Source organism: Pelodiscus sinensis, chromosome 22, assembly GCF_052426305.1.
Source record: "Pelodiscus sinensis isolate ZL-2025 chromosome 22, ASM5242630v1, whole genome shotgun sequence".
Taxonomy (NCBI): Eukaryota; Metazoa; Chordata; order Testudines; family Trionychidae; genus Pelodiscus; species Pelodiscus sinensis.
Window position 1 is genome coordinate 20,488,994 of NC_143073.1, and position 22,888 is coordinate 20,511,881.

General features: G+C 51.3%; 1 protein-coding gene across 1 annotated transcript in view; it reads left to right on the forward strand.

Annotated features, from left to right (window-relative positions):
• The window catches only part of LOC106731961 (IgGFc-binding protein-like), a 41,009-nt gene that overhangs the window by 14,934 nt on the left and 3,187 nt on the right, over nucleotides 1-22,888 (forward strand). The window contains exons 2-8 of the mRNA XM_075907339.2: nucleotides 10,743-13,804; nucleotides 14,688-15,264; nucleotides 15,982-16,571; nucleotides 18,172-18,739; nucleotides 19,809-20,410; nucleotides 21,254-21,827; nucleotides 22,595-22,794. Of these exons, the coding sequence (XP_075763454.2) occupies nucleotides 10,743-13,804; nucleotides 14,688-15,264; nucleotides 15,982-16,571; nucleotides 18,172-18,739; nucleotides 19,809-20,410; nucleotides 21,254-21,827; nucleotides 22,595-22,794 (6,173 nt within the window). The remainder of the gene's footprint in view (nucleotides 1-10,742; nucleotides 13,805-14,687; nucleotides 15,265-15,981; nucleotides 16,572-18,171; nucleotides 18,740-19,808; nucleotides 20,411-21,253; nucleotides 21,828-22,594; nucleotides 22,795-22,888) is intronic.

The following is a 22,888-nucleotide window of genomic DNA, read 5'->3' on the forward strand; positions in this document are numbered from 1 at the left end:
GACTGCATCCCTCTGTTGGCAGAGGGATGCAGATTAGGCAGGTGGACACTGCAAATGAAGCAGGGATTTAAATATCCCGTGCCTAATTTGCATTAAAATGGCTGCCATTTTTGCTGACTCTACACTTTGTCGGCAAAAAGCGGCAGTCTAGAGGGGGATCTGTCGAGGAAGAAAGCCTTTTTTAACAGATCCTGTAAACCTCCTTGACGGGGGGTAGGATAAAGACTGATGTGGAGAAAGTCAGGAAGAAGGTGTTATTTAACCTTTTCAAGCAGGGATCATCCAGTGGAATTAACAGGCAGCTGATTTCAAACAAACAAAAGGAAGTGCTTGCTCACACAATGCATGGTCAGTTGAGGGGGGAGCAAGGAGATGGGGGCAGAAGGGAGGCTAAAGAGAGAGCAGGTGGAACTTTTTGTCAGGGGATATTGTGGCGGCCAAGAGTGTAAGGCTACATTTACACTGCAGAGTTTTTGTGCAAAAACAGCTACTTTTGCACAAAATCTTGCAGAGCGTCCACACTACAAGCACGTTTTTGTGCAAGAAAAAGTACAGTAGATCGTCAGAAGAGAGGATTTTTGCACAAGAGTTGTTCCTCTTTCTATGTGAATGGCCATCAGAGCTTTCTTGAGCAAGAGCATCCATGGCAGTGTGGACACTCTTGCACAAAAGCACATGGCAGTGGGGACGTTCTCTTGTGCAAGAACTTTTTGCGGAATATCTCTTCCACAAAAAGTTCTTGTGCAAGAAGTCTGCAGTGTAGACATAGCCCATGTGGGTTCAAAAAAAGAGTGGGCTATGTTCCTGGAGGCCAGGTTTATCACTGGCTATTAGCCACGAGGTGCAGGGATATAGTCCAATGCTCCAGAGAACTCGGTGTGGAGGGCAGGATGAATCGCACAATGATTGTCTGTTCTGTTCATTCCCTCTGAAGCATCTGGCACCAGCCATGGTCAGAAGACAGGATGTTGAACAAGATAGCCATGGGTCTGACCTAATCTGGCTGTTTTTATGTCCTCCACCCCTGCACACACACATCTTCCTGCCCCTCACAACCTCCCTCTTGCGCTCCATTGCCCCTGGATCACAGTGGGGTACCCTATCAGTAAAGCCAAAACCCATCTGGAGTCCAAGAAAGTGACCCCAGTTTAGGATTGTATGGGATGGTGGTTCCCAGCCATGGATACATGTACCTCTGGAGGTCCACAGAGGTCTTTCAGGCGTACTTTAACTCGTCTAGGTATTTGCCTCATTTTACAACAGGCTGCATAAAAAGTCAGCGCAAACTAAAACTTCACACAGACAATGATTTGCTCATACTGCTTTATATAGGATGCACTGAAATGTAAGTACAAGATGTATATTTCAGTTGGGTTATTTTATAATCTATAGGGTAAAAAGGAGAACGTTGCAATTTTTCCGTAATAGTGCATTGTGACATTTTTGTATTTTTATGTCTGATTTTGTAAGCAAGTCGTCTTTAAGTGAGGTAGAAGTTGGGGTGCACAAGACAAATTAGACTCCTCAAAGGAGAACCATAATCTGGAAAGACTGAGAGCCACTGATAGAGAGAATCCTGGAACTATAGAGTTGAAGACCTCACCGCCTGTATATCACAGTCCCCCAGCACCTCCCAGCACCCGCACACTCAACCCAACCACCAAATGAGACCAAAGTTACAGCTCACAGGAGACAGGACTAGAAGGGGCCAAGACCCACTAAGTGGGCCCCCAATGATAGGGCAATACCCAGATAATCTGACAATGGCAGTCCCCCATGTTGTGGAGGCAGGTGAAAAATCCCCCAAGGTCCCTTCCAGTCTTAGCTGGGGAGGGGGAATTACTTTCCTGACCCACCTATGGTGAGACCCAGCCAGCCAAGCGAAAATGCGGGGTGCCACCGCAGGGCCCGGGTGTGCGCTGCCCATTGTCCCCTCTGCAGCCACCAAAATCCCCCGTGTGTCAGAGGCAGGAGAAACATTGGAACCCAGAATACAGGTGGGGCTGGATCCCTTCCTGGCCTCTGCAGGACGCTGTCTGAGCCCAGAAGCACAAGAGTCTAGGAGCATCAGATGTAAACCAGAAGGCTGTGTCTAGACTGGCAAGTTTTTCCGCAAAATCTTCTGATTTTGCGGAAAAACTTGCCAGCTGTCCACACTGGCCGTTTGAATTTCCACAAGAACACTGACGATCTCACATAAGATTGTCAGTGTTCTTGCGGAAATACTGTGCTGCTCCCGTTCGGGCAAAAGCCCTCTTGCGCAAATCATTTGCACAAGAGGGCCAGTGTAAACAGCACAGTACTGTTTTCCGCAAAAAAGCCTCGATCGGGGCTTTTATGCGGAAAAGCGCGTCTAGATTGGCCACGGACGCTTTTCCGCAAAAAGTGCTTTTCCGAAAATGCTTTTAACGGATAACTTTTCCATTAAAAGCATTTTCAGAAAATCATGCCAGTGTAGACATAGCCAAAGTGTCCCCAAATCTGCTGAGCCCTGTGCCCCACTGCGAGAAGCAGCTCCGCCCTGCAATCCCATTCTGAAATGTGTCAAGATCTCTACAAAACAATTCAATAGTGCCTGCCCAACGCAGAGGCAATGCTGGGGGAGTGGAGGGGGGTTTGCCGGTGCCAGATCTAATTCTCTCTCTCTCTCTCTCACACATACCATATACCCCTCTCTCTCTCTCACACACACACACACACACACACATCTCTCTTTCTCGCACACACACACACACACACACACACACACACACACACACACACACAGACAACCGTCCTCTCACTCACACACATACATACCCCTCTCTGTCACACACACACACCCTTTCTCAGACACACCCCCTTCACACACCCACCCTCTCTCTCTCACCCCTTCCCCCAACACACACACACACACATACACACACACACACACACACACACACACACACACTTCTGTTTCTATTTAGCTCAGAGATTTTTCAAATTGTGTGCCAGGTCCCAAAACCATCAGAAGTTGGTGGATCTCACCCAGCTTGCTCCCCCCCCCCCTTCCCCACTCCCTGGCCTCCTGGCTGAGGGAGCTAGGATGCTGACTGGGTTCCCGCAGCCCTCCTGGCCCTGCTCCCTGAGCCAGGCCACCTCCACATGGCCAGGTGCTCCTGAGATAGGGCAGGCAGAACAACTCTGAGCTGCCCTGAAGGAGCCTCATGCCGGTTCCTTGGAGCCAGCCCCTGGCTGTGGAGCCCAGCGACATGAGATGCTGCCACGGTCCTCGCTCACCACTGTCCTGCTGCTCCTAGGTCGGCTGCTGCTCCTCAGGCCAAGGCAGCCTGTGGTGCAGTCACGTGCCTCCCAGAGCCCTTCAGTTGTGCCCCGACCACCAAGCGTTACTCATCATCTCTGGCCACGGGTCAGCTGTCCGCTCCCCGGCTGCAGGCTCCAAGCAGCTCTGCATGGCCTGTGCTGGCCCCTGCCACTCTGCAGTCAGCAGCAGGACACGCCAGCCTCCAAACTGCCATGCATGGGTGGCAAGTATAAGTGGCAAAGAGATGCAGTGCCTCCCCTGGGTCTTAGTGCTCAGCTCTCCCCACAGCCTATCCCGAGTCTGCATAACACTGAGCCTGCGACAGAGCTATTAAGTGGTAACAAAGCCATTTCACAGGCATGTGCCAACCCTGCTTTTACTGGCAAAACCAGGTGTGTGTTACTGTGTCTACCAGACCTTAGTATAAGACGTGCTTTAAATATTTCATTAGTTTGTGGCTGAAGATTCTAAAAACTCCTTGCAGAGAGATTCAGATGCACAGTCTGGGCTCGTCTACATTGGCCCCTTTTCCGGAAGGGGCATGTTAATTTCGCAGGTCGTAATAGGGAAATCCGCGGGGGATTTAAATATCCCCCACGGCATTTAAATAAAAATGTCTGCTGCTTTTTTCCGGCTTTTAGAAAAGCCGGAAAAGAGCGTCTACACTGGCCCCGATCCTCCAGAAAAAAAGCCCTTTTCCGGAGGATCTTATTCCTACTTCAAAGTACTTATTCCTTCAAAGTACTTCAAAGTAGGAATAAGATCCTCCAGAAAAGGGCTTTTTTTCCGGAGGATCGGGGCCAGTGTAGACGCTCTTTTCCGGCTTTTCTAAAAGCCGGAAAAAAGCGGCAGACATTTTTATTTAAATGCCGCGGGGGATATTTAAATCCCCCGCGGATTTCCCTATTACGACCTGTGAAATTAACATGCCCCTTCCGGAAAAGGGGCCAGTGTAGACGTAGCCTCTGAGTATTCAGCTTCAGTCTTAAATGCTTGGCTCTTCAGAGATGCAAGTTTTTAATGCATTCTTCAAAAGACCCCCCCCTTATCTAAAATACATGTGATAATTTTAATTTCGACAGTGCGAAACCTTGCTTCCAAAGTCTCCCTTGTCCTTTCTATTCTTCTTGACTCTTCTTTCACACACACACACCCCCTTGAAGAGAGCCTTAAAGGGACACCATTCCTTGTTCTTCCAGATAGCTGAACAAATGAGTTTCCCTTTTACTTCTTGTCTATTTGATGAACTAGTTTTAGAAGAACCCTCCACCAAAATCAGTACCTTACTAAGATACAAAACTCTTTGTTAGGCCTAAAATATTTGGAAACATATTTTTTGCATAATCACAGTGACATTTCATAAATATGCTTACTGTTCTTATGAAACTCATACAAAAGCAATTAGTGTTTCCTTTCTCTAAAATCAACGAACTTTGTAATAAACACACTAAGCTACTCTGACTGATTAGTTTAAAATAATGTCTTTGTTTCTGTGAATTTAAATATGTTGTAATCTGCAATGACTACTTTATGAAGGCTTAAGAGTATATAAAATATAAAATTTAAAATCAGCATAAATGAAGCAAATGTAAAACAGAGGGGCTGCACTAGTTGTTCCACAGTATTTACTGTTGTACCCACTGGACAACTGACTTGCCCTCACTACAAAGTTTTGCAAATAAATCTCTGATTTCACTTTAGGGTATAGCAATAAACCCAAGCCGGACATTTTTTATTCCCAAAGTTCATGCTTTTAATGAAGTACCTTCTGCATGTCCAGCTGTCACAGACTGGCAGGCAGAGGGAAAGAGGCTGTTTTCTTTAGAAAGATATTTTGGAAAGAACCCTTGGCTGCATTTGGGGTCAGGGATTTCGCTAGAAGGGGTGAGCAGAGAGAGGAGGGAGAAAGTGGGGAGGGACGGGGGGTCTGGGCAGAGCAGAGGTGGGGTTATGGGTGGGGGCCACAGGCTTGGGAGCTCTGCAAGCAGCAGTTTCACCAAGCATTAAGCAGCCCCCCAGCATCTCAAACGCCTGTTCCCCTGGGTGCTCACAGAGTCGTGGCTCCCAAAGGACCAGAACAGCACAGTTTACCAGTTGTGCCTCCCACCATCACTCCACAGACCACACAGCCCTTACCTGTGGAACAGGCACAGAACAAAGGGCTCTACCATGGCCATCAGCATGGGGGAGGGGGGAGGGCTTGTTAGGTAAAAGGTTTGAACCAAAGTCCCGGAGCCACCTCCCAAAGGGGCAATGGGGCAAAGAACTGAACTGGCTTCCAGACTGAGTTTGCTGAGGCTGGGGAGGGGATGGCAGGACGAGGCTGCCTACACGGGCAAGCAGCCCACTGGTGGCTGCTGGCAGCCAATATCCCCATAGCTGGAGAGGGAACAGAGGCGGGGAGGGCTCTGAGTTACTACTGAGAACTCGTTCCCAGGGGTCTGGCTGCCAGGTTTCACTCACATGCTCGGGGGTGTAACTGACCATCATGCCCTCAGATTAGATTGGCAGGGGCCAGGGGGAGCGGAGACCCATGGGCGTGGATTCCCTGCAACTACCAAGTTTTGTTGCCAAAAACTGCCTTTTGTCACCAAAAACAGAGAAAACATTTACACTGCAATGCAACTTTTGTGGGGAAAACACCCACTTTGGGCAACAAAAAGCTTTCACCCGGTGAAAGACTTTTTTCTTTCCCCCTCCCTTTATTTTCAACAAAGAGCTGTCAACAACGACAGTTCGGCTGTTTGTCTTCTGCCAGTATCCCAAAAGGGCTGCACTGATGGCTCTGCTCAGTGCTTTGTGATCTCTGCTGCCCTGTAGGCATGTGCCCCTCCCCTTTCAAAGCTCTAGGAAATACCCAGAAGCTGAGTGAGCCGCTCTGTTTGGGGAACAAACAAAGAGCAAATCATTGGAGTGCTCCTATTCTGTCCTGATAAAAACACAGTGGCAAGGCAGGCTGCTGCTGCAGGGGGAAGGGGGGAGGACACAGACACTGTGCTGGTTTGACATTGCTCAGCACGGAAAGCTCCCAGATCTACTCATGATGCTACTCCCAGAATCCCAAGAAGTGCAGGGATTAGCTGGGCCTTCCCACTACACTGCCCTGCTTACCCACAGTGCTTTGCTCTATCTGCCGACAGGGAAGTTGGCAACGTGGCCATGCAATGTCAACAATGGGAAGCTAAAAAACATGGTTTGACCTATTTTCATTTTTGGCAACTTTTGCGTGTCGACAGCACTTTTGTCACCAAACCTTCCCAGTGTCGCCATAGCCTGAGCCAGCCAGAGCTGGGGGGTCTGTTACAGGAGTGGCTGGGAGAGGTTCCGTAGACTGTGATGTGCAGGAGGCCTGGTGGGGGAGGTGAGAGCTTTCACGGGCCCAGTTTCTGTAGGAGGACGAGACACACTTCCAAGCTTCACCAAGTTCATCCTCAGCTCTGGGAAGCACAAAATCTGGTGCAGCAAAGATAGCGCGCCATGCAGAAGCTGTCTCTCATATCCTGGGGCTGATGCTGCAAAGAGCACTTGGAGTTTCTAGGGGGAACAAGTTTCTTTAGCAAACACTGAAATTCAAATGCCAGCAAGTAGCAATATTGGGAACAGGAGGTTATGTAAAAAATAAAAACCTAACATACAAGACCACAGACCTACCTAACCAGGCAGCCTTCTCTGAGCAGAGAATCAGCTGAACACACGCTCCACGTGTGACCACGATGGCCCAAAGTGCTAATGGGACCCTGGAATGCACAAAGGGGACAATCTGATATTTGGTGCAGTCCTGGGACCCCCGATGAATCAGGAGGTTGATAAACTGGAGAGGGTTCAGAGAAGAGGAGCAAGAGGGATTAAAGGGCTAGGAAACCAACCTGGAGAACAAATGTTTAATAAGGGCTCTTCAGTCTAGCAGAGAGGAAGGTCCAGCGGCTGTGAGCTGAAGCTAAAGAGCCTTGAAATAAGGGTAAAATTCTTGACACGGTGAGAAGTGAAGCATGGGAACAGCTTGCCAAGCAAGGAGCAGGGCCGATTTCCATCAGTAACAATTTTTAACCGGAAACTGGCTGGTTTTCTAACCTAGATATCGGGGGGGGGGGGGGGGGGGGGGGGGGAGAACGACGACTCTCTGGCCTGGGTGACACAGGAGTTCTGACTGGATGGTCTCAATTGACCCATCTGGCCTTTGAACCTATGAATCTATGAACTGTTATGTCTCATAAGCAGTGAAGCCGACCGAACTGCCAAGCCCCTGGACGAGGTATAGAATCATAGGACTGGAAGGGACCTCGAGAGGTCATTGAGTCCAGCCCCCCACCCTCAAGGCAGGACCAAGCTCCATCTACACCATCCCTGACAGATGTCTATCTAACCTGTTCTTAAATATCTCCAGAGAGGGAGATTCCACCACCTCCCTTGGCAATTTATTCCAATATTTGACCAACCTGACAGTTAGGAATTTTTTCCTCATGTCCAATCGAAAGCTCCCTTACTGCACTTTAAGCCCGTTACTCCTTGTCCTGTCCTCAGAAACCAAGAGGAACAAATTTTCTCCTTCCTCCTTGTGACACCCTTTTAGATATTTGAAAACCGCTATCATGTCCCCCCTTAATCTTCTTTTTTCCAAACTAAACAAGCCCAGTTCATGAAGCCTGGCTTCATAGGTCATGGTCTCTAAACCTTTAATCATTCTTGTCGCTCTTCTCTGTACCCTTTCCAATTTCTCCACATCTTTCTTGAAATGTGGCGCCCAGAACTGGACACAGTACTCCAGCTGAGGCCTAACTAGTGCAGAGTAGAGCGGCAGAATGACTTCACGAGTTTTGCTTACAACACACCTGTTGATACAACTTAGAATCATATTTGCTTTTTTTGCAGCAGCATCACACTGTTGACTCATATTCAACTTGTGGTCCACTATGACCCCTAGATCCCTTTCCGCCATGCTCCTTCCTAGACAGTCGCTTCCCATCTTGTATGTATGGAACTGATTGTTCCTTCCTAAGTGGAGCACTTTGCATTTCTCTTTATTAAACCTCATCCTGTTTACCTCTGACCATTTCTCTAACTTGCTAAGGTCATTTTGAATTATGTCCCTATCCTCCAAAGAAGTTGCAACCCCACCCAGTTTGGTATCATCTGCAAACTTAATAAGCGTACTCTCTATCCCAATATCTACATCATTGATGAAAATATTGAACAGTACGGGTCCCAAAACAGACCCTTGTGGAACTCCACAAGGTAGGAGGGTGGCTCGGTGCTCCTGGAAATGGCAGGGCCTTGAGTGGGTGGGGTAGGGTTGGGGGCTCGTCTCCCCTGCCAAGCCCTTCAGCACCCCCAGGAGCACTCCACCCAGGGCTCCAGTGGCGATTTAAAGGAGCCACCACCACTGCCACGGTAACAGCCACCAGGGGTCATTATGAATTGCCGGGCCCATGTTAGTTTCCCCCTGTGACGTAGTGGGGGTACTTGCTGGGCTGTGGTGACCTCTGCTGTCTGGAGCAAGACCCAGCAGGGAAAACCTCACTATGCAAAGGTGATGCCAAACCTGTTGAACCAGATAAACCCCATGGAGAGGAACAAAGGAAGGGGGAATGCTGCCCTGGCTGGGGGGCAGGGCGGGAAGAGAGTTAGTTAGAATGGCTGGCTGGGAGCATGGAGGAGACAGCCTAGGGAAAGGGGCTGGAGTTTAGGGGCCCAGTCTCCCCCCATTTCAAGGGGGCCTGAGGCATCCTAGCCCAGCTCTGTGACCAGATTACATCTGTGCTGTGCAGTATCCTGGAGAGGGAATAAAGTTCCTCTATTCCACCGGCTGGTGCAGTCTGTTTGTGCCATTTCGGGGCTGCAGGAGACAGGGGACCCCCAACTCGCCGTCACACCCCCTTTGCCCCCACCCTCGAAATCTTGCCTGCCTCTTACAGACAGGCCTTTCCAGCGTCGTCTCCATTCCCGGGACAGGCCATGCTGTCAGCTTGTCTTCCCGATGGAACGATCCAGGGTGTTCCAGGATCATGGCCACAAAGCCATTGTCTTTCCTCGTGACTTTCTTGGGTGCCTCTGTCCTGCCAATTCCACAGTCTTTTGATGAGCACTCAGCTGGCTCTGTAGCAAGCGGACAAGCCCTGATGCACTAAGGACCAGCCAGAGAGCAATAAGTATCTCTCCCTCCTACCTCCCAGAAGCATGTTTATCACCCTGTTACCTGGGGTTTGCTGAACCAAAACCATGAAAACTAGCCTGTGCTTCCCAGGTAGTTTCAGGACATAAATCAATGGGCACCCAGCTCCTCTGTCTGCTAAGTGATTGCTACACACAGGAATGCTTTCACCCCCAAATCTGTGTTTTTACTGGGTCTAAAGGACACATCAAAAATAACAATACTCTGGAGCACACTAAAAACTATAGTTCCCCAAAATGTGAGGAGGTGTTGAGTTGTCAGCAGTAGGGTTCCAGTGGCCAGCCTTCCTTCTAGCCCTGGGGAAGTTGGATACCAGTCTCCTAGTCTGTCAAAATCTCTTGGCCACTGTCTCCCAAATACACACTCTGCTTTGTATAGGTTGTTCAAAAGAAAGCACATAATTCATAATAACCTTTTCCTTAGCAACACCAACAGAACTAATAATTCTAATGATCAGTAAAGCAGCTTCCCCCTCCCTCCCCAACACCCTCCCAAAGAGTCAGACACACCCTAATTCAAAGTCAGCTATTCATACTCCTTCCCAGTGCAGCGGATCTGCTACTTTATCATTCCTTGCTAGCAACACCAAACCAGTGCAGCAGTTGTGGGCGATTCTTAGACAAAGGCCAAATGATTCCATGGTGTTCGCACTTCTAGGTAATTGTGGCTCAATACACAGAAAGGTGATGGCTATGTCAAGTCCAGCTCTCTCATAACATGGGGTCCTGCCTCATCTCACTGGCTTTCAGAGCATAATTCCTTCCGTGTGATCCAGACGTACATTTTGTTACAACTAAGATGACCTACAGTTTTCTGGGTCCTGGTAGAACTCACATCCGCCACCTTTTGGTAACCGCCATAGGCATACATCTGACTATGAAACTCTAGTGCCTCCTGCCAGCTGGAATCAAGACGTTCCTGGATCATAGCATCCACAGTTCCTAGTGGGAGGTCATTCCACAGACTCTCTGCACTGGTGGTTAAAATTTCCAGCCGTAGCCAGTTTCTCCATATTGGTTCTTGTGCCGGTGTTCCCTTCAGTTTCATAGAGCTTCCTCCTCCCAGACTTTTACCCTCCTCATGTATTACATATTGGAGTCAACCAGGAGCAGAGATGCAGGCCAACTAGCGCAATCCCATAGCTGGCCCAGTGGGTCCCTGTGCTGCCCTGCCTCACACTCCTCTGTGTAGAAGTCAGCTTCACCCTGGTGGCAAATCTTGCCATGTGCATGACTAATTCTTCCACGGCATCCTTTTCAATGAACTGTGTTTATTTTTCTTCATCAGCTGCTAGTCCCGAGCATCCCAAGCACCCAGATTCCTGCAGCGAGGTGCAGTGTCAACCAGGGTACCAGTGCATCGACAAGGATGGAGAGCCAGATTGCATCCCTACGTTTCAAACCTGCAACAAAATGCGCTGCAAAGATGGGACTACTTGTGAAATTGTTCATGGCCAGCCCAAGTGTATCCCCAAACCACTGTCCTGCCATCACATCAAATGCAACCCAGGCACAGTGTGTGAAGTTCAGAAAGGCTGGCCCAGATGTGTCCCCGTGCCGTCCTGTCAGACCATCCTTTGCATGGAAGGGACCTTTTGCCGGATGGCAGACGGTGAACCCAAGTGCGTCCCTATACCATCCTGCCAGAACACCCCATGCCCAGAGGGGAAAATATGCAATGTCATAAATGGTTGGCCCAAGTGTGTCCCAGTGCTGACCTGCAAGAACATTCACTGCAGGAAAGGCATGTTCTGCACCATTGTAGAAGGCTCACCTACATGTGTCCCAATTCCATCCTGCCAGGACACCCCGTGTGAAAAAGGCACCATGTGTAAAGAGAAAGACGGCTGGCCCAAGTGTGTGCCTGTGCTTTCCTGCAAGCACAAACACTGTAAAAAAGGGACTTTCTGTAGCATAGTAAAGGGTTCACCTACGTGCGTCCCCGTGCCAACCTGCAAGCACAAATATTGCAAAAAGGGGACTTTCTGTAGCATAGTGAATGGTTCGCCTACGTGTGTCCCAATTCCATCCTGCCAAAACACCCAGTGTGAAAAAGGCACCGTGTGCAAAGAGAAAGATGGCTGGCCTGAGTGTGTCCCTGTGCTCTCCTGCAAGCACAAGCACTGCAAAAAGGGGACTTTCTGTAGTATAGTGAGTGGTTTGCCTACGTGCGTCCCTGTGCCCTCCTGCAAGCACAAACACTGTAAAAAAGGGACTTTTTGTAGCGTAGTAAAGGGTTCACCTACGTGTCTCCCCGTGCCAACCTGCAAGCACAAGCACTGCAAAAAGGGGACTTTCTGTAGCATAGTGAATGGTTCGCCTACGTGTGTTCCCATACCGTCCTGCCAGGACACCCCATGTGAAAAGGGCACCGTGTGTAAAATCAAAGACGGCTGGCCCAAGTGTGTGCCTGTGCTATCCTGCAAGCACAAACACTGTAAAAAAGGGACTTTTTGTAGCATAGTAAAGGGTTCACCTACGTGCGTCCCCGTGCCAACCTGCAAACACAAACACTGCAAAAAGGGGACTTTCTGTAGTATAGTAAATGGTGCACCTATGTGTGTTCCCGTGCCATCCTGCCATAACACCCCGTGTGAAAAGGGCACCGTGTGCAAAATCAAAGACGGCTGGCCCAAGTGTGTGCCTGTGCCCTCCTGCAAGCACAAACATTGCAAAAAGGGGACTTTCTGTAGCATAGTGAATGGTTCGCCTACGTGTGTTCCCGTGCCATCCTGCCATAACACCCCGTGTGAAAAGGGCACCGTGTGCAAAATCAAAGACGGCTGGCCCAAGTGTGTGCCTGTGCCCTCCTGCAAGTACAAACACTGCAAAAAGGGGACTTTCTGTAGCATAGTAAAGGGTTCACCTACGTGTGTCCCTGTGCCCTCCTGCAAGCACAAACATTGCAAAAAGGGGACTTTCTGTAGCATAGTGAATGGTTCGCCTACGTGTGTTCCCATACCGTCCTGCCAGGACACCTTGTGTGAAAAAGGCACCGTGTGCAAAGAGAAAGACGGCTGGCCTGAGTGTGTCCCTGTGCCCTCCTGCAAGCACAAACACTGCAAAAAGGGGACTTTCTGTAGCATAGTGAATGGTTCGCCTATGTGTGTTCCCATACCGTCCTGCCAGGACACCCCGTGTGAAAAGGGCACCGTGTGCAAAGAGAAAGACGGCTGGCCCAAGTGTGTGCCTGTGCCATCCTGCCACAATATGCATTGTGCAGAGGGGAGCGTCTGTCAGGAGGACGGTGGCTGGCCCAAATGTGTCCCTGTACCATCCTGCAAGACCGTCCGCTGCAAAGAGGGGACCGTGTGCAAGGTTGAAGATGGTTGGCCCAAGTGTGTTCACATTCTACCTTCCTGCAAAGGCATTCGGTGCAGAGAAGGAACTCTCTGCCAGATGGTAAATGGCTGGCCCAGCTGCCTCCCCGTGCCGTCCTGCCAGAACACCCACTGCAAGGAGGGCATGGTGTGTGAGATGGTTCAGGGTGAGCCCATGTGTGTTTCTTCCTTACCTGTGTCATGTGCTGCCGTTTTGTGCCAAGAAGGGACCATGTGTGAGATGGGGAAGCATGGCCCCAGGTGTGTTCCTGTGCCACCATCCTGCCTGAATTTCCCATGCCCACCAGAGACCGTGTGCGAGATTGTTCACAGCTGGCCCACGTGTGTCCCAGTGCCCTCCTGCCACCACGTCAAGTGCCCAGAGGGCACTGTGTGCAAGCTGGTGAATGGCCAGCCCGAGTGTGTGCCCGCCCCTCTGGCCTGCGAAGGAGTGCACTGCCAGGACGGCACGGTGTGCAAGGCCATCGATGGCTGGCCTAAGTGCATGCGCTTCTTTAGAGCTGCCCCAGTATCTCCACCGTCTTGTGCTAAAATGACCTGCAAGCCAGGCCGCGTGTGCCGGGTTCTGGACGGCTGGCCCAAGTGTGTGAAGCCCTCCTGTAAGGGTGTGTATTGCAAGCCGGGCACCCTGTGCCAAGTGGTGAACGGCTGGCCCAAGTGCATGCCCACCCACCGCTCCTGCGACACGGTCCAGTGCAGCAAAGGGATGGTGTGTGAGGTGGCAGGCGGCTGGCCCCAGTGTGTCCCAGTGTCGCGCTCCCAGCCCGTCTGCTGGGCCTCGGGCCACCCTCACTACCACACGTTTGACGGGCACAGCTACGACTTCCATGGCACCTGCAGCTACACGGTGGTCAGGACCTGCCGCCACAAGGCCAAGCTCCCTGCCTTCCACATCATCGCCAAGAGCCAGAAGCGCGGCAACACCCGGGTCTCCTTTGTCAGCCAGGTCACCGTCAAGGCCTACCACTACAACATCACCATGGTGAAGTACGAATACGGGCTCGCCAGGGTAAGAACCAAGCGCGGTCCGGGGGCAGCCTGCGGCCAGGTCCCCAGGGTCCCTCTCACTCACTTGGTGGCAACCCAGAGGGACTCCCCGGGAGTTAATGGAGTCACCTTTGTGGGTGAGAGTCAGGTTCCATTGATTATAACAGAGCAGATCAGATGCATCTAGTGGCCACCCTTTTGTGGTGGGCCCTGCCCAGGTGGAGAGAGACACAGTCCCAGCCACAGCTGAGATTGGGGCCTCCTCATTCTGGGCACTGCCCAGACCCAGCCAGAGACAGACCCTGCCCAGCTGGGATCAGGGCCCCGTTGTGCCAGGTGCTGCCCAGACAGATGCTGCCCCAAAGACCTCACAGTCCTCTAAATCCTGCAACGGGGAGGCATTGCCAGTGGGAGAGCCAGGGTTACAATTTCCTGCTGTGCAAGAGAGTCTCTGTTTGACCCCTGTACTCTGGGGATAATGGTCCAGCTCTCCCTCCCTGGGGTTATGACGTTAAGTCCATTAATGGTTGTGAGGGGCCTAGATGCTCCAGTGGAGGAGATCGGGTGAGCCCCCAAGAGACAAGCGTTTCAAAGGCAGCGGGGGGAGACAACAGCTTAGTTCTTCCTGTGATGCTGCTGGGTTCCTGTGGGAAATTGGCACCCAGAGTCCTTGTAAAGGGTTGTGGGAAAACATCCCACCCCTCCGTAAGGGGTCAGGAATCCACCCTGTCGAGGCCTAGCACAGCTCTAAAGCCAGGCCTGAGGGATGACCCTGGTAGCACAGGTAGGGCTTAAACTCATGTTTTGAGAGACCCTGCCAAGGCCGTAGCCACAAGGCTGCTCTTTCCCTCTCTGCGGAGCGGGGCGTTTAGCCTGATGGAGGCTGTTCCCTTAACCCTCTCCAGGTGAACGGCCAGCGGACCCGCCTGCCCGTCTCCCTGTTCGATGGGAAGCTCTGGCTCCATCAACGGGGAGGCCAGCTGGTGTTGGAGGCCGAGTTTGGCCTGAAGGTCTACTATGACTGGAACTACTACCTGGTGGTCAAGGTCACCAAGGCCTTCCTGGGCCGGCTGTGTGGCCTGTGCGGCAACTACAATGGTGACCCCAGCGATGACTTCCTCACCTCTTCGGGGAAGCTGGCCACCAATGCCGTGGAGTTTGGCAAGAGCTGGAAGGTGGAGGATGGTGACAAAAAGTGCCGGCATGGCTGCAAGGGCAAGTGCGGGGGCTGCTCGCCAGAGCAAGTGAAGCGCTACCGCAGAGAGGCCTACTGTGGCCTGATCACCAAGGCAGCCAAAAATGGCCCCTTCCGGCATTGCCATGCCCTGATCAACCCCAAGACCTTCCTGGATGACTGCGTGGCTGACCTCTGTGCCTACGATGGCTACAAGCAGATCCTCTGCCGGGCACTCAAGACCTACGTGGATGCCTGCCAGCGGGAGGGCGCCGTGGTGACTGACTGGAGGAAGCAGGCTGGCTGCCGTGAGTAACCAGAGGATATGGAGCCATGGGCAACCATATCATTGAGTGCTGAAGGGTGGGGGACATGGGTTCTGCACCCAGTGAGTGCATTTCACTAGGTTTCCATCAGCACGGGGCTCTGAGTCCTGATGTGATGGAGTGGGGTGTCAGTGTGAGAATGGAAAGAGAGGGACAGATCCTGCGGAAGGGTGGATAGACAGAGTAGACGGATCTATAGATAGACATGGATAGATGGGTGGGTACCATGGATGGATGGAGAGATGAATGGATACATTGAGACAGATGGAAAATGGATGGAGGGATGAACAGGTGGAAGATGGATGGATACTTCAGCAAGGTGGTTAGATGTATGCTGTGGCTGGAGAGGCACTGTGGATGGATGGATGGATGGATGGATGGACTATGTGTGGTGTGCATGTGTATAAATACCACCTTCCACAGGGTGTGTTGCATCTGTTCTGTGTGTGTGGGTTTACATACATGGGCACACCCTCTGCTGCATAGAATCACGTTTGAGCATCTGTGTGTCATACTCACCCATACTGTTGCCAAGAGAAAGCGATTCCCCTTTAGTTTAGGAGGCCCAGGCCTGGTTGCACAGCAGGAGGCTCTGAGGCCTCTGACCTGCGCTAGAGCCCCAGGGGAAACAGAAAATGTAGCAGAGACTCTGGTGGCCTTGGCTTTGTTAGCAAACTGCATTCACTGTCCCTTTGTCAGCTCTGCCCTGCCCAGAGAACAGCAAGTACCAGCTCTGCGGCTCTGCCTGTCCTGCCACCTGCAATGCCTTCTCATCCCTGGACAAGTGCCTCTTGCCCTGCATGGAGACCTGCCAGTGCAAGCCGGGCTACATGCTGGATGGGGGTCAGTGCATCCCCAAGGGGCGCTGCGGCTGTGTCCACAGAGGGCGTCTCTACACCCCTGGGGAGCATTTCTGGGGGGACAAGAAGTGCCGGCAGAAGTGCCAGTGCAACCTGCAGAGCCGGAAGGTCACCTGCCAGGCCTCGCGGTGCCGGGAGGGCGAGAAATGCCGAGTGGTCAATGGCATCCGGGGCTGCTACCCCACCAGCTACGGCACCTGCTCCACCCTGGGGGAGTCGCACTACATCACCTTTGACGGGCTGCACTACGACTTCCGTGGCACTTGTGTCTATCTCCTGGCTGGCTTGTGCCACAAGAATTCCAAGCTGGTTAAGTTCCAGATCCTGGTGCAGCACGAAAGGAAGGGCAGCAAGAGCATCTCTGGCAGCAAGGTGGTAGAGATCCAGGTCTATGGAGTGAAGCTCATCATCATCCATGGAAAGGCCAGGGTAAGTGTGCAATCACTTTGGGTAAGTGTGAACTCATTGCAGAGTAAGTGTGCAGTAGGAGCATGTAGCTGCACACATGCAGGCACTTTCTTTTGACATCAAGGAGTCAAGTAAAGAGTGAGTAAATACAGAATAAAGAATGAGGAAAGGAACAAGGGAAAAGTGAGTAGCCACAGAGTACAGAATGAGTAAACAGTGAGTAAGCACAGAATATAGAATGATGCAGAAGCAAGGAAGTACTGAGTAAGGAATAAGCCAATAATGAGTAAGAAGTAACCATGGAGGAAGGAAGGAGTAATGAGAAAACAATGAGTGAGGACAGAATATTGAGAAAAGGAGTAACTGCTGAACAAGTGATGAGTAATGAATTATTAATGAGTAGCTAATAAGTCCTGCGTAAGAAGTGAGTAAGGAATATGTAACGAGTAGCTACCAAGTAAAGAACAAGTGTCGAGTAACGTGTGGGCAATTCAATAAATACCACGGATCAAGAAATGAATTTACTACTAAGGAGTAGTGAATGAGTAAATAGCAAATAAATACTGAGAAAGGAAGGAGTAAGCACTGGATAAGGAGCAAAGAAGTAGTAACTACAGAGTAAGAACTCAGTAAGGACAGAGTAAGAAATGGATGCATAAGGCATACATATTAATGGAAATGTAACTTCTTAAGTAAGTAGTGAATACTGAAAAAGGAGTGTGTAAGGCAGGAATACACAGTGAGGAACAAGGAAGTTATAACTCTTTACTAGGTAATGAGTAACTATTGAGTAAGGAATGAGTATGGAATGAATCACTGAGGCTACATCTACACTACATGCCTCTTGCACAAAAAGCCTTTTGCGCAAGAGTTTTTGCACAAAAACTTCTTGCTCAAGAGCACATCCACACCTTAAAGCACATCGCAAAAGCCACACTGCATGGATGCTCTTTCTCAAGAAAGCACTGATTGGCAATTACAGAATGGCCATCAGAACACCTGTACTTTTTCCCTCTGGAGCATCCACACTTGCCTTTTTGCGTAATAGCTGTAGCACTAAAAGGAGCTATACCTTGTAAAAGGAGGTTTACCTTTGCCAGAAAAAGCCCTTTCTTCTGCCGTTTTACTGTTGATTTACTTGCGCAAACACGTATTTGAGGTATGGATGCACCATGTGGTTTTGCGCGAAAACCTTGCACTGTAGACATAGTCTAAGGGTAGTAAGTAGGAAATGAGTAACTCCCAGTAAGGAATGAAAAATGGTGAATGTGAAATGAGTAACTACGGCATAAATTGTGAGTAGAGAATGAATAACTATTGAGTAAGGAATGAGTATGTAATGAGTAGCAGATGAGTAACTACTGAGCTAGGAATGAATCGTGAGTAAGTCATGAGCAATGAATAAAAATCTATTAACTAAACACCCAGGACTCAGGATTAGGCTTCATGAGTCAAAGATCTACATGATTTTCCATGTTCCTGTCCACATTTGTGTGGGATCTGCATTGACCTAGACACCTATGGATGCTTTCTCCTGTGCTAAAGATATTTCCATGGCTGGAGGTCAGTTTTAATCCCACTGTGTTTTCTCTCTCTTCATACCCACTGCTGCTCCCCTCAGCTGAATGGCCTTCAGATCAACCTTCCCTACAACATTGACTATGACAAGATCACGGCCTACCACCGGGGCTGGGACATAGTAGTGAGAACAGACTTTGGCTTGACAGTGACCTTTGACGGCCAGAACCACATCCGCATCAAGGTGCCGGCCACCTACAGACGCTCAATGTGTGGTCTGTGTGGCAATTTCGACGGGGAAGATGACAACGACATGACCATGAGTAACATGCTGCTGGCACCCACCCCCTCAGACTTCGGGAGGAGCTGGAAGATCCGGGACATCCCGGGCTGCATGGAGATGGAAAAGGAAGACTGCATGGACATAGAGAGCGTGGAAAAGAAGCACAGGGAGGACAAAAAGGAATGTGGGCTCCTTCTAGACAAGGATGGCCCATTCAAGAAGTGTCACAGCAAGGTGAATCCAGAAGGGTACTTCAAAGACTGCATCTACGACTGCTGCTCCCACAAGAACGACCAGTCTGTGGTCTGCCACATCCTCGCTTGCTATGCTGCAGCCTGCCAAGCAGCTGGTGCCAAGGTCTCTAAGTGGAGGACCAAAAAATTCTGCAGTGAGTATGCCCACAGCATAGTGTGTCCTCGACCCCGCTGGTACTTGTGCGTTTAGATCTGAGGGTCCCAGGTTCAATTCTTGCTAGAGCAAGGATGGGCAAGATCCAGCCCAGGGCCTGCGCTGCCACGCCCCCACCCCCAGGTCAAATGGGACTCGGGGGAAGGGGAGTGTACAAAGTCATTCGCTGTTCAAAGCGGCTGGCAGCTCCCTCCTCCCCTCAGGGGAGCTCAGTGCCTACAGGGAGCCACTAGCCATTTTGAACAGCGAATTACTTTGTGCACTCCCTGCCCCTGGGTCTGGATTGGCCTGGAGAGGGGGGAGTGAGCGAAGCCTCCTCTCCCCACCACAGGCACGCAGCACCTAGAGGGAGCTAGCTGCTGTTCAAAAGGGCTGGAGGTTCACTCTAGGCCATGGGTTCCCAAACTGGGGGGCATGAAGAACTTCCGGGGGGGGGATGAGGCAACCCAGCCCCACACACACCCATCAATCCCACCCCAAGTTTTTCTGCTATTTTTTTGGGAGGGGGGGCATAAGGGTTTCTCAAAAATCAAAAAGGGTGCGTGATGCTGAAAAGTTTGGGAATCACTGCTCTAGGCGTTGTGTACCCCTGTAGGGTGGAGGCAAGAGACTTTGTGTGTTCCTCTGCCCCCAAGTGGTGCCTAAAGGGAACTGCCCCTTCTGCCCAAGGCCCTACCCCTTCTGTCCAGTGCCCCGCCTTTTGTGGGTGGAGCCACCCTGTGCCCACTACCCACAATTCCTGAAGTGGCCCTCCAGCAAAAATTATTGCCCACCCCTGTACTAGAAGCTCCATCTAAATCCATTCCCATGGACAAGTCAGCTGACTGCACTTCCACAATCTACTTCTCCCGTGGGCCCTGTCCTAGCTGTCCAGGAAGCGGGTAGAATCTAAGGGCTGGTTGGGTGGGAGAGGGGCAGGCGCATGCAGGAGAAGGGGGTGGATGGGAGTCTGGATAAGAGGTATTGGGAGAATAGAAGGGATGGGAACAGGTGTCAGGGTCAGCACCAGGAAGTTGGGCCATCCACGTCCATCTGATGTTCCCTCATAGGGCCACCTTGCCCCAAGAACAGCCATTACGAGATGTGCTCCAGCAGCTGTCCAGCCACCTGCCGCAGCCTCTACGCTCCATCCCGCTGTCCCAGCAAGTGCCGAGAGGGCTGTGAGTGTGATGAGGGCTTTGTGCTGAGCGGTGACCAGTGTGTGCCCATCTCTCAGTGCGGCTGCGTCCACCGGGGCTTCTACTACAAACCAGGCGAAACCTTTTACCCCAGTGGCTTCTGCAAGCAGAAGTGCTCGTGCCAGGTGGGCGGGATTGTGGAGTGCCACCAGTTCTCTTGCGGCCCCAATGAGGAATGCCGGGTAGTGGATGGCATCCAGAAGTGCCACCCAGTGGTGCCCAGGACTGGCACATGCCATGCTGCTGGTGACCCCCACTACCTGACCTTCGACGGCTTCCCCTATGATTTTCAAGGCAACTGCACCTACGTCCTTGCCAAGAGCTGTGTCCGAAAAGGCTACCTGCCCTCCTTTGCTATCCATGTGAAGAATGAACGGCTGGGCAAGAGCAAAGCTGCTGTCACCCACTCCGTGTCCGTCATTGTCTACAAACACACGTTCACCCTGGTACGGAAAAGGCACGGCGTGGTGCAGGTAAGAGCACAAGCAGGGCTCTGATTGGTGGCAGGAACGTGGTAGATGGAGGGTGCAGAGAGAGGAGCGGAGAGATAGTTACTAGAATGGTGGGTAGGTGGGTTAGTGGATGGATGAGGAGAAGCATGAATGGAAACGAGTGGAAGAAAGATACAGCTCATTTGGTGAGTGGATTCTGGTGGATGGATGGATGGATGGATGGATGGATGGATGGATGGATAGGAGTGTGTGGGGATAGGTGGATATGGTGAATGGGTGGATGGATGGATCAGAGAGATGGATGGATAATGTGGATGAATGGATGGATGATGGAGGAATGGAGTGGGTGGGTATATGACAGAGAGATGGACAGATGAGGAGGATGGAAGGGTAAGGGGGAGGGTGAATGGATATATGAACAGACAAGAGGAATGGATGGATAAAGTAGGTGGCTGGACAGACAAATGCAGGTGGATGGATGGACAGATGGATGGATGGATGGATGAGTGGATGAGCAATGGAAGAAATAGTGTATATGGGATGGATGGATGGATGAGTGGCTGAGCAATGGAAGGGGTGGTGTATATGGGATGGAGGGAGGAATGGTGAAGCACTGGGATGGGTTATCTAGGGAGGGGGTGGAATCACCCTCCCTAGAGGTATTTAAGTCCCAGCTTGACAATGTTCTTCTGAGGTCTCTTCCAATTCTGGGATTCTCTGACTCTGCTGGTGAGGGGAATAGGCTGGATAGACAAAGTGGGAGGATGGAAAGATACGTAAGGGGGCCTCTCATAGACAGTAGCTGCCTTACACAGTAAATGCCACAATTCCTATTAATCTCACTCTCTCCCCTCCCCTGCCCAGATGGACGGCGTCTTGTACTACCTTCCCTTCCAGCTGGAGAGCGGCTTGGTGCGTGTCTACTACCACGGTGCCAATGTGGTGTTGCACACCAAATTTGGCCTGCACCTCTCCTTTGACCTGTACTACTACTTGGCCATCACCGTGCCCAAGAGCTACCGTAGCCAGACCTGTGGCCTGTGTGGCAACTACAATGGCAAACCACGGGATGATCTCCTGCGGCCCAATGGCCACATGGCCCGGGACCTGCGGGACTTGGGTGTCTCCTGGAGGGTAAAAGTCCCCAAGGAAGTGTGTGACCACGGCTGTTCCAGCCTGGTCTGCCCTGCCTGCCAGGAGTCCCGGAAGGCCGGCTACGTCCACAACAACTACTGTGGCATCATCCGGGCACCCTATGGGCCCTTCAGTGCCTGCTACTCCACCCTCAACCCTACCATCTTCTTCAACAACTGCGTGCACGACCTGTGTAAGGCTGGGGGGAACCGGCAGCTGATGTGCAGGGCCATCCACAGCTACGTCACTGCTTGCCAGACAGCAGGGGTCAAGATCAAGCCCTGGAGGACCAAGAAGTTCTGCCGTAAGTGTTGCCCATAGCTGATACCAATCCATCCCTCCTCAATATCGCACTGCTTGTGTCTGTGTCCCTTCAGCCATGTCTTTCTTGGCCCAGACATTCATGGCATCATCCATCTTCAGAATCTATTTCTCTCTTCTTCCACACAGCCACAGTATTCCTTTCCTGCCAATACCTATGTATCTACCCAACTGTCCATCCAGCCTTCCTCCGAATCCTTCCCTCCACATCCATCTGTTTGTAAACTCTCCTACTTGCTCCATATCTGCGCAGTATCTATAGATCCCTCGGTCCACAGTGTTTGTCCACCCATCCATTCACAGTATCCATCCATGAGATCTCTCTCCATCCTTTCATTCATTTGCAGTAGCCACCCAGCTATCCACCCACAATAGCTTTCTCTCCATTTATTCACTAATCCAGCCATTTACCCCTTCATGTGCAATATCTCTGTCCACCCAGTCATCCCTCAGCAGAATCTGCATCCCTGCACTGATCTATCCACGGTATCCATCCATCCATCCATCCATCCATCCCTTCATCTATCCTTTGCTCCTTCCCTTCACCCACCCATCCCTCCACAGTGCCTCCACTCATCTCTTCCTCCATCCTTCCATCCATCAGCCTTATCTCTGTCCATCCATCCACCCTTTCACTCAAGTGTAGCTCATAAAATCCCTTCTTCCCTCTGTTACTGCTCCCTTCCACCCCCATCCCATCTCTCCTCTCTCCCTGCACTAACCCCTCCATTGCCCTCTCTTCCCCTCTAGCCATGAAGTGCCCGGCCAACAGCCATTACAAACTCTGTGCCAACCCCTGCTCCAGCAGCTGCAAAGGAGTGTCCGACGTCACCAAGTGCCCCAAGCGCTGTGCTGAGGGGTGCCAGTGCAACAAAGGCTATTTCTGGGCTGGCAACGAGTGTGTCCCCATTCGGCACTGCCACTGCTTCCGCAAGGGCAGGTACTACAAGGTGAGCCCTCCCCTGAGAGGTCCCGCCCAGCTCACCAGGCAGCTGGAGGCAGAGAAGGACCCGTAGCTGCCCCATGGAACTGGGGGACCAGGGT